This window comes from Gracilinanus agilis, chromosome 1 (assembly GCF_016433145.1).
Source record: "Gracilinanus agilis isolate LMUSP501 chromosome 1, AgileGrace, whole genome shotgun sequence".
Classification (NCBI taxonomy): domain Eukaryota; kingdom Metazoa; phylum Chordata; class Mammalia; order Didelphimorphia; family Didelphidae; genus Gracilinanus; species Gracilinanus agilis.
The window spans coordinates 309,898,419-309,909,882 of record NC_058130.1 but is presented as its reverse complement, the minus strand read 5'-3'; the positions used below and the strand labels follow the sequence as shown (position 1 = coordinate 309,909,882).

Genomic DNA, 11,464 nt, shown 5'->3' with positions numbered 1-11,464 from the left:
CATTGTTTTTAGATAACGAGAAGGCTGAATCCAGAGTGAGCTCCTTTACCACCTAATAATACAGTTTGAAGTAGACTGTAGGAAACAGGAAGGTCCCAAGAGGCTCTGATAGTCTAGGCTATCTACAAACTCAGAATAAGAAGCACAGGTGAGTAAATCTTGAAAGGTTGGTGGTATTTCACACTTTTCTGTTTCATCAATTCCGTTGTTTTGAACCAATCATGTTTTCTGACAATGATAAAAGGCAAACACACCAATAGGGGTTTGTGTGCTGTGGCTTTGAGTATTTTCTGATCCAGAGAATACTTTGAATCTGGAGTGGTCTTCTCTGGGGTCCACTCTTTCAGTTCAGGGGTGTCCTGAGGTGCTACAGACATTTTGCTCTTTTGAAGAAATAAAGAAATGGTACTGGAAGGAACTTTAGAGATAATTTCATAATTGAGAAAAATTGAAGCTGAGACTTCAGTTGAAGAAAGGATTAATCAATGAAGTTAACTGGTTTGCTTATGGTAGTAGTAAGGTTTAAACCAGTGGTTCCCAAACTTTTTTGGCCTACCGCCCCCATTCCAGAAAAAATATTACTTAGCCCCCTGAAAATTAATTTAAAAAAAAAATTTTTATAGCAATTAATAGGAAATATAAATGCACCTGTGGCCATCACCACTCTCCTGGATCACTGCAACACCCACCAGAGGGCAGTAGTGTCCACTCTGGGAATCACTGTTTTAAACCAAGGTTTGAAAACAGGACTAAACCCCATATCCTTTCTACTAAACTTCTTTGTCTCTTTAACCCTCTTAGAAAAATAAAAAGAGAATTAAAATAATTTTTATTACAAAATGAAAATAATAACTACTTAATTAAAGGCTTTGGGCTTTCTTAATCATGAACTTTCCTTGTTAGTAAGGTTTTTTATTTTGGGGGGGGGAGGCATAGCAAAAGAGTGAAGGACTTGAAAATCAGGAAGATCTTAGTTTGAATCCTGCCTCATACACTTACTAGTTGTATGACCCTGTACAAGTCACAACCTTTATTTGCCTCCGTTTTCTCTCTTATAAAAAATAATAGCATCTACCTTCCAAGATTGTTTTGAGGATCAAATGAGATAATATTTGTAAAGTACTTTGCAACCCTTAAAGCATCATACAAATGATAGCTATAATTATTTCCTTAGAAAAAATGTACAAGTTGCTTATTTAATTCAATTTTCTTTATTTGTTCAATGCCACCATGTTGTATAACATGTTACTAGCTGATTATTCTTTGAGGAACTTGGTCACCAGATTTTTTGTGAAGTTTATCAATACAATCTTCTAGGGCTGAAATTTGTTTCTTAGTTTAGACAACCCTGTATTGTAGCTCATCAAAGCCTATGTCAGGCTTACTCGATCTTGAGGATCTATTCTGTAAGGTTTCAATGACTCATGAAAATATCTTTCAAATTATCTTTTTCTCTCCTCATCTATGAGGCAACTAGATGGCATAATGGAAAGACTGGGAGTTGAAGTTGGGCAGCACTTGTTAACTCTGTGATTTTGGAGAGCCATATATAATCTCTCTCAGTCCCAGTTTACTAATTAGCAAAAAAATGAATATTAATGGCATCTTCTCACAGGTTTATTGTGAGGAACATATGAGAAAAAATATAGTACTTGTTATTTTTCCTACCCCGTCCTCCCAATTTAGGCCTAGATAGTCTGTGAGAAAAGATTCTTTCATTGGTTGGAAGAGTGGATTAGATGATCCCTGAGGTCCTTTTCAACTTTAAGATTCCATATTATATGATAGGGCTAGGGTCAGGCTAGATTGGTGTGAAAATGGAGTGAAACTTCAATTAGCAGCTACATTTCTCTAAAATTGTAAATGTAAGTGACCAACTTACATGGTCCATCAAAAAAACAAAGCATTAGCATTTTCTAGTTCAGCACCTGATGGGTCCATTGGAGTTCTGGTTTCAGCTAGTGGTAGCCACATAAAGCAGCCAGACTCATCTGATCATCCCTAGGTGAAGAGGTATTTTGGTCACTGTAGAGCTGAGCTAGGGCTAAACTCAGGATTTCTTTCTTTTCTTTGTAAAACCGAAGCTCTTGACCCCCTCTTCTGGCTTCCTCCAACTCCCTCAGGGCCATCTGCAGCTCTTGAGAGACAATTCCTGGTGAATCTTGTTCCTTCATGATCCAGTCCAGGGCCATGTGACTCCTCATCCTTTCATCTAAAGAATACTGGGAGTAGTAGGAAATCACCTCCTGAGATTCAGGAAACAAAACCAGAGCAAAGAAACCAGTGAGAAACCAACAGACCCTTAGTATTTGGATTACTCATCCTCTCACTTTCTTCTCTTGTCTCTCCAGACCCAACCCAGAAAGGTTTTTTTCTGATAATTATGCTTCTCATTGTACTTTTATTAATAAACCACAATGCCTATATGACACTGAGAAGCAACATAGTACAGAAAAAAAGAATGCTGAGTTTGGAGTTGGAGACCTTGGGTTCCAATCTTGGATCTAAATACTGAAACCCAAGTGACCTTGGGCAAGTCTCTGAGACTTGGTTTCCTCATCTGTAAAATGAGAAGGCTGAACTAGATAACCTTGAATTTGAGCAATTAACACCGTTATTGTCATATTGATCAATCATTCACTCCTGTGTAGCATGACCCACATTTCTTAACAAAGAGTCTAAGAGAAAGCTAGTTAGAGGAAGTCTGGGGCAGAATCAGTATAAGAATCAATTCATCGTTCCTAATTCTACCTACTACATTTATGATATTAGTCCTAATCATTTCACACCTGAACTAGCCTGCTGGTTGGTCTTTTGGTCATAAGTCTCTCCTCACTCCCCAATCCCACTCTTTTAAAATCTGAGCACTTTTCTTATGTTGATTATCTCCAATTCCTCTATCTATCTATCTATCTATCTATCTATCTCTTATCTATATCTAATCTATCTATCTTATCTATTTATCTATTTGTCTGTCTGTCTTCCTGTCTATTTATCTATATCTATCTAACCTATCTTATCTATCTGTCTGTCTCTATCTGTCTCTGTCTCTTCTCTCTGTCTGTCCTTCTGTGTCTGTGTCTATTTATCTGTCTGTCTCTGTCTATCTATCTATTCGCACCTGGCTTATTGCAATAGCCTGCTAGTTGGTCTCCCTGGCACAAGCCTCTCCTGACTCCAGTCTATCTTCCACTCTGCTATCAAAACGATCTCCTTAATGCTAAGTTAACCACAAAACCTGCCCCCACCCCCATATCCAGTGAACTCCTATTGCTTTCTATTACCTCCAGAATTGACTATAAAATCCACTACTTGGCATTCAAAGCCCTTCATAACCTGCCCCAGCCCCAACCCAAGCCTTCCAGTCTTCTTAGATACTTTGCAACTCAGTGATAATGGCTCCTTTGCCATTTCTTGAACAAGATCCTTGGTCTCCTGACTTCATATATTTTCACTGGCTGTCTCCCATGCCTGAAATCCTTGTCTTCTTCTTCATCTCTGCTCCCTAACTTCCTTTAAGTCCAATCTAAAATGCTGCCTTTCACAGGAAGCCTCTTCTGATCCTCTTTAATCCTAGCACCTTTCCAATGTTGATTCATTCCAATTTGTCCTATCTATATGTAACTTGTTTGTACGTGAGGGTTTGCATGTTATCTACCCTTTAGCCTGCAAGCAGGGACAATTTTCTGTCCCTTTTGAAGAAATTCCCAATGTAAGTACCTCATCTGGCACAGAATAGCCAGGCTTAACAATAATAGCCTAAAGAGTCTTTATTGACCGACTGACTAAAGGTGGGGGCAGAGAACAAAGATGAAATGTCAGAAAGAAAGTATTATGATAGGATAAAGATGGAGTCAAGAAGACCCAAGGTGAAGCTATGCCTCAAGCACAGCCCTACTCTGTGGCTTTGACCAAATCTAATACTAACAATAAGCTAGGTACTGCATCTGCATCAAGGGAAGAGTTTCCATACCGGGAGTTCCCTGCAATGAAAAAATCACATGTCTGGGAAAAAAGAATAACATATTCATGCTTAAAGAGTTTCTTTGGCAAAGATTAGAATATTAGTCTCCACCTGACAATCCTTTTATGTACAGATGGCACAGTTTTTATGAGTATGCTTAAAACTGATGATGTGGCCTGATTGACTTGTTTATTTTCATTTCTATGGACACATGGTATTTATTTACCAACTTAACAAAATTAAAAACAATCATGAAATAGTGTTTACAGCAAAGTCCTTTTATGAAATCAAAGGGAAGAAGAAAAAATCCAAAGCCATTATAAATTCTTTCTTTCTCTTCCTTAGTAGTCAGAATGCAGGCAATGGTAGCAAATGGCACAGAAAAATACTGTAGCTAAAGTACATTTCCATTGCTATGTCTTCACCACTTATACTTGCCCCAATGCCAGATACTTTATGTACAATAAGATTTAAAATGCTCAAAAAGAAAAAAAATGAACCTGCTGCCTTATTGTCCTGAAGATTTCACTGAATAAACTGATGCCACTTACCAAAATCTTCTTATTTTTCCCTCCTACTCATCTCACATCACAGAAATCTAATAGCTACCCTACTATATGCCAGACATTTTGCTAAGCAGTTTACAAATATTGTCTCATTTGATCCTGGCAGCAATCCTTGAGAGGTCTGGGGTTGGGGAGCAGGAAATAAATATTTACTTAGTGCCTAGTATGTGCTAAGTGCTTTTACAAATATTATCTCATTTAATTCTAAAAAAAAATTCTGTAAGATAGTTGACATATGGTAACCTAAACTCTAAAAAAACCCTGCTATTATTATCCCCATTTTACAGATGAATAAACTGAGGCAAACAGAGATCAAGTTATTTGCCTAGGGTCACACATTTAGTACATATTCTCCAGTTAGATTTAAACTCAGGTCTTCCTGTCTCTAGGTCCAGTTCTCTATCCAGTGTGTTTCCTCCTGTCTCTGACATTATCTCCTCCTTTATCCCTGTCACATATGAAAAAGAGGTTCTTCTTGGAAAAGCTAATCCTTCTACATGCACAAATGATCCCATTCCATCCTATTTTCTCCAGCTCACTTATTCAATCTCTCCTTGTCTACTGGCTACTTTCCTACTGCCTACAAACATGCCTATATTCTCCTTCATTCTCACTTGACAAGATCCATCCATTCCTAGTAGCTATTCTCCTATACCTCTCTTCCCTTCTATAGCTAAACTTGAAAAAAGCCAACTACAATAAATTTCACCTTCTTTTCTTCTCACTTTCTTCTTAACTCTCTATAATCTAGCTTCCAACAAAAGCATCCAATCAAAAGTACTTCTTTAGGGGCAGCTGGGTAGCTCAGTGGATTGAGAGCCAGGCCTAGAGACAGGAGGTCCTAGGTTCAAATCCGGCCTCAGACACTTCCCAGCTGTGTGACCCTGGGCAAGTCACTTGACCCCCATTGCCCACCCTTACCAATCTTCCACCTATAAGTCAATACACAGAAGTTAAGGGTTTAAAATTTTAAAAAAAGTACTTCTTTAAAGTGTGGAAAATCAATATTGAATTGTGAAATAATTTTCCCCTTTGAGCATCAGAATGAAACAGTCTGATTTTAAACTGAGGTTATATCCAGTTTCTCCTTCTAGACTATTAAAATGAGTTGGGATCTTTTGTCTTTGTTAAGGCTAAGGGGTTTAAGGACAGGACTGGCCAGTGGTGAACCCCATGACCTACATGAAAGAGTAAGGGAAGTCAGCAAGCTCTTGCAGTCAAGTAGCAGAATGTGTTGGCAGTCTTAAGGAAAGATACACCTGTTTTGTGGGAGGAGTTGAGGTCTTTAAATACACCTCCTCAGTGGCTATTTAACAATCAGAGATGTCTTGGGATGTCCAAGGGAGGGACTGAATGGTAAGCTCACAAAGGGTATGTGTGTGTATATATATGCTTGCTAGAGAAGCATTCACTCTTTTTTTTTTACCTTGCCAGATTGTAGAGAGAATTTGCTGACCAGGTTAAAATGTCTTGACTGGTCAATTAATAAATAATTTTAAAATTAAGAAATATTGCCTCCTGAGGATTAGATTCATTACAAAAGTTACCAGTGATCATTCAGTTACCAATTTTAATGGATTTTTCTCTATCCTCATCCTTCTTGACCCATCTTTAGCCTTTGACAATTCCAATCACCATCTCCTTAACCACTCTCTATTCTTTAGATTTTTATGGCACTGTTTCTCAGTCTCCTTGGTTGGATCTTAGTCCAAGCAGACCTATTGTATATGGCTGTCCCTTAGGGCTTAGTTATCTTCTCTTCTTCATCCAAATTATTTCTTTTGATCTTATCCATTCCCATGGATTTATTATTTGTATGATCATGATTCTTCGACAAATTTATCTGACTCTAATCTCTTCTCAGTCTCAAATTGCATCTCTGATTATCTATTGGACATCTAAAACTGGATATCTTATTGGCATTTTAAACCTTGATATGTCCAAAATGAAGCTCATCTTTCCCTCAAACTGTCCCTTCTTCTCATCTTTCATATTGCTGTCAAAGGCATCATTATCCTCCCAATCATACCAGCTCGAAATCCAATGTAGATACCATTCTCAGCTCCTCACTCTGTCACTTCCTGATCCCCATATCCAAGTCTTATCAACTTTACCTGCTCACAACTCTCTCACATACGCCCCTTTCTCTCCTCTGAACCTGCTACCACCTTGATACTGGCCCTCAAGATTTCAATATTACAAGGGACTATTGTCTATTACTGGACAGTTACAAATAGCCTGCTGGTTTCTCTGTGGCTCAAGTATCTCCTCTTTCCAGTCCATTATCCACTCAGCTGTCATAGAGATCTTCCTGAAGAGTAGTTCTAATCATATTGCCCCCTCTCCCATTCTGCCTCCATTCAATAAACTCCAGTGTCTTTCTATGGAATGGGGTCAAAGTGGGCAGAGGATGATTCTAGCCCAAGGGGGCTAGAACTTTTTAAAGAAAACCTGGGATGACTACTTGTTTCTCCTATTATGAAAGGGATAGTTGTTCAGGTATGGATTGCCACTGAAACTATAGCTCTTTGATAATGGATCCCTCCTGGGAAAATGCCCTGATAGATCAGTTTATCTCTATGCCTCACACCAAGGAGCTAACTCTACCCTCATTCTTTAGTGGGGTCCATCTTACCTGTCGGGAACACTTGGTTTCCCGAAGGGCTTTCAGGCTTCCATTCCAATGCAGTAGCTGGAAAACAATCATCAGCTCCTGCAGAAACAGAACTACTGTTACTGACAGACTCTTGAGAAGTCTGAGTTGTAGGAAAGATTCTCCGACCAGGTGGTAGCAGAGTTTGAGAAAACACTCTTTCCTCCTCAGTTCCCTGGAGGTCTTAGGGGTGCAGGGAGCATGAAGCTGTCAAAAAATCCCAACCCCAAACCTTGTCACTTTTCAAACCCCCAAAGGGCTCAGACTCCTAAAACAAGAACCCTAAATAGCATATTGATACCTGCAGTAATAACAGTTCTAAATAAATCAGTCAAAGGAAGTAACCAGCATAAAAGTAAATTTAACCAGGAAATCATGGTTCTTATTAAAATATGACTTCACCTTGTTCACATTCAGGGTCTCATTGTGTAATATTGCTCCCAGAATATCAACAGCAATATGACAGTGCTAGGTTTATTTATGTAGCTCTTTAAGATTTAATGAAGCACTTTCTTCATGATATCCCCATAAGAGAGGTAGTAAAAGTGTGAAATACATTGATGTGACACTGTGAGGTTCATTGAATTGCTTTACTTTGGTCAAGGAGACCTGGCTTCAAATCCTGTGGCAGACACATTATCTGTTTGACCATGAACATGTCATTCAACTTACTTTCCATTTTCTGTAAGCTACGTTGCTTGGTTTGGACTCTAGGAACATAATACCCCAACCCAGGATAAGATAATCACCTGAAATTTCATTATGTTGGCCAATTCACTTTTGGATATTCAATGCTCAACTCTCTCACCCTCTGGTTGGTGAACACCAAACTCCTCCCAAAGGTTTCCTTTTAGAGAGCTGACATCAAATTTTTGCTAACTCCACTTTTTGCCATTTTTCTGGGCTTTGAAATTCAGGAATATCATCTCTCTGCTGTACCCTCCCCCATCTTCCAACTTCCTTTTGTTTGTACCTTCCTCCATTAAATTGTAAACTCCTTGAGGGCAGAAAATATTTTCTTTTTTTTTATTGTATCTGTATAGTGCCTAGCACATAGCTTTGGCTCTTCATTTGTTTTCAGAGTACCTATGACATTATGAGAGGGATGCCTTCTTGACTTGCTTATGAGTTGGCCTTAAGTGAGGCAGAGTTGCACAAAGTCATCAGACTCACTTTTCTCTTCCAGTCAATAAAGTCTAATGGCAGGTCAAAAGTCAAGATGACTGGCAGTGGATGACCTTGGCGTCTTCAATATCCAAGTTCTAAGCTCTCTATATCACCTACTTCAGATTTCTTTAGGAGAGAAGCCAAAATATATAGTGGTACAAGTCTGGAAAGGACTGAATAGGACTCTAAGGGGTACAGAGATAGCAGATCATTTAAGATTTGCCCCAATGGCAACCTTAAATGTAGGTCTCTTCTAAAGGAAGCTAATGAGTCATTTGAAGGATTTACATTTTTCTACTTGTTTGTGCCTTCCTGTGAGCCCCTATACATCTGATTTTTCTGTGGCATGATAAAAACGCTTTCCTGTTACCCTGAGTGCTCATACGGAATCTAGAATCCTGGTACCCACATTTGGGGAAAGCTAATTTGAGCCAAATGTTATAGTTTTTTCTTTGGTAACTTTGGGTGAAAGTAGTGAATCAAAGAAAGAAACCGATTATTTTTGTGCCTGTCCATAGATCTAAACCATGTGAGCCCAGAGTCTTTGGGGATTGGGAGAATCTGGAATTACACTTCTATGACCATGTTCTATCTCTCCCAGCAGAATGTTAAGGTATCACGAGGGCAAAGAGTATAGGGACTGTTTAATTTTATTATTACATCCCTGATGCCTAGCACCATGACTTACACAGAGGAGAAACTTAATAAATGTTTTTCAAATTGATTTTTTAAAAATTTGTCTTCCTGAAAAAAATAGTCCCTGGAAAAGAAACACACATGGTGCTCATTCATATGTGGTATCTGTTCTTCTTCATAGAATTTTCTGTGTAGCATACTACATAGTTTAGTATAGTAGACCAGACCAGGGGCTGATCTTCTGAATCTCTTCCAGGAAATTGATTAAAAAAAATAATAATGTGGATTGAGCCCTTTAGGGAAAAAATGAGCTGAGGTCCTCACCCCACCCGACTTCCTGGTTCACTCTGTCATTCATTCAATTTAAGACTAGAAACAACTGGACTCTGTCAGGTTAGAGCTTCCTGTTGTTGTCTCCCATTAACAACAATGTTTGGTTTTCCAGCTGCTTTAGGGGGGGAGATAATGTACATGCCACTCCCTCAAGTGTCTCTGAGAGCCCTGGACTGGCTCTGCACTTCATCAGAAACAAGAAAAACAAACAGTGTAAATTGATAACTTGGAAAACAGGTGGGCATCATCTCCCTACCCAAGAGCATCAGATTTAAGAGGAAAAGTTTATGGGATGGGTTTTTTTAAGGTGACCTGGAGATTTTAGCAAGATATAAACAAATAGTTCTTTTTGGAATTGTATTAGTTCTCAAGGACTAACCAGCTGCAGATTCAAGTTAAAGATGGCACCTGGCTGACTGCACTCTGACCTTGAAGAGACTTATTGTCTAGCTTTTCTCTTCCTTTCCCTCCACCCCAATCATGCCTGGAATCTTCTTCACAACATACCCACTCTCCAAAACAAAAACTGTTTTCTACATTTACATAATCCTGAAGTCATGCAGAATCAGCTCACATTTCACTTCCCAAACTGGATAACAGATCTCTATTGGTGTTTCCCAAGCAGCTTGAAAACACCAGCCTTGTATTTTATCCTATGTGATCCATGTAAGCATATTTTCCTGATGTGTCCTATGCATCAGGGATATCAAGTTGCTGCTCTTGTTGCAGAAACATTTCATTTTGGGTGGGAGTCACTTGCAAATCCAGAGTGATTTCATGTTTAACCCAGGCTACGAAAGAAAGCACTTGTTTCCAAGCATGCAAACATATCTAATGGAAAGGAAGAATAGGATAGGATGTGCTTCAGAGGGTTTCTGCCTTTCTTGCCAACATGGATCTATTCTATCAGGGTGGGTCTCTTCCCTCTTGTATCCCCCAGCATCTGGTTTGGAGGATTTGGAAAGCATTTGTTCAATATGGTTCCCATAATTATTTAACATTTATGGACTGTATGCTACACATATACCTTGAGCATACAAATAAAATGCATGATACTTTACTGGCCAATAAAATTTTTAATAAAAGGAAGAATGAGCAGACCCTTTCCTGACTCATAGCACTGGATGGAATCCTAAGAGTTTGTTCTACTTATCGCCCTGCTCTTTGGTGGTCTTAACTCAACCACCTGAGGCAGATCCAATATAATTTTCCTATTTTTTCCTGAATAGCCACAAAACACATACAAGCTACTATTTCCTGAAGCCTAAAATGTAACTTCCATAGTAGCAGAAACAGTATGTCCCTTTGATTTTAGGTTGCCAGAAAATATGACCTATGGTTAGTTTTGCCTTTTGCCAACTCCTTTTGTGTTATCACTCTAGCACAGAGTTTCCCCCAAATTCCTTGTGATAAGACATTAGACCATGAACAAGTAGCTTCTTAAAAGAAGCAGAGAGGCAGTAGGATCCAGTGGAACTTCCATCCAATTCAGAGTCAAGAGCCCTGGATTCTAATCCTGCCTTTATCTCAAACTATGTGATTGCGGAATTTATAAAATTAAGTTGATACTTTCAGTGCTACTTGGTTCACATGGTTGTTGTCAGGATCAAAATGAGTTTATGTATAAAGAATATTTAATGAGCCCTAAAACCCAATATAAATATGAGCTGTTATTCTTTTAAAACAAGATATGCTATTTCATTGATGTAGCGAACTCTTGGAAAAGAAATTCTCTACTAACACAGGTCAGCAACTGTGCTATAATTTATAGTTTTATGGTATTGTTTAGGTCATTGAAGTATTAAATGACATACCCAGGAGCATTTAATCAGTAAGTGTCAGAGGTAGGATTTGAACTCTGGTCTTCTGAACAGAGGCTATCTCTATTCACTGTTCTATGCTGCCTCTATACACATATATACCCTTTTAAGCTAGAAGCTGGAAGCTCTAAAACCACATGCCCAGTGGACCCATACCTGGCAGTAAAAAGGAAACTAGCAGAGCACTGTCAGACTCCATTCCATTTGAAACTAGAAGGAAGCAGGTAACATTGCCAGAAGATATTTGTGGCCTCACGGTATTGAAGGCATGAATAGTTTTCTCTTCTCCCCTCCCCTCCCCTCCCCTCCCCTCCCCTCCCCTCCC

At 38.9% G+C, this 11,464-nt stretch overlaps 1 protein-coding gene across 1 annotated transcript in view; it reads right to left on the bottom strand.

Annotated features, from left to right (window-relative positions):
* Nucleotides 1-1,238: 1,238 nt before the first annotated feature.
* The window catches only part of LIX1 (limb and CNS expressed 1), a 58,296-nt gene continuing 48,070 nt past the window's right edge, over nt 1,239-11,464 (bottom strand). Inside the window, exons 5-6 of the mRNA XM_044657642.1 lie at nt 7,166-7,243; nt 1,239-2,246 (exon numbers count right to left, since the gene is read on the bottom strand). Of these exons, the coding sequence (XP_044513577.1) occupies nt 1,959-2,246; nt 7,166-7,243 (366 nt within the window). The 3' untranslated portion in view covers nt 1,239-1,958. The remainder of the gene's footprint in view (nt 2,247-7,165; nt 7,244-11,464) is intronic.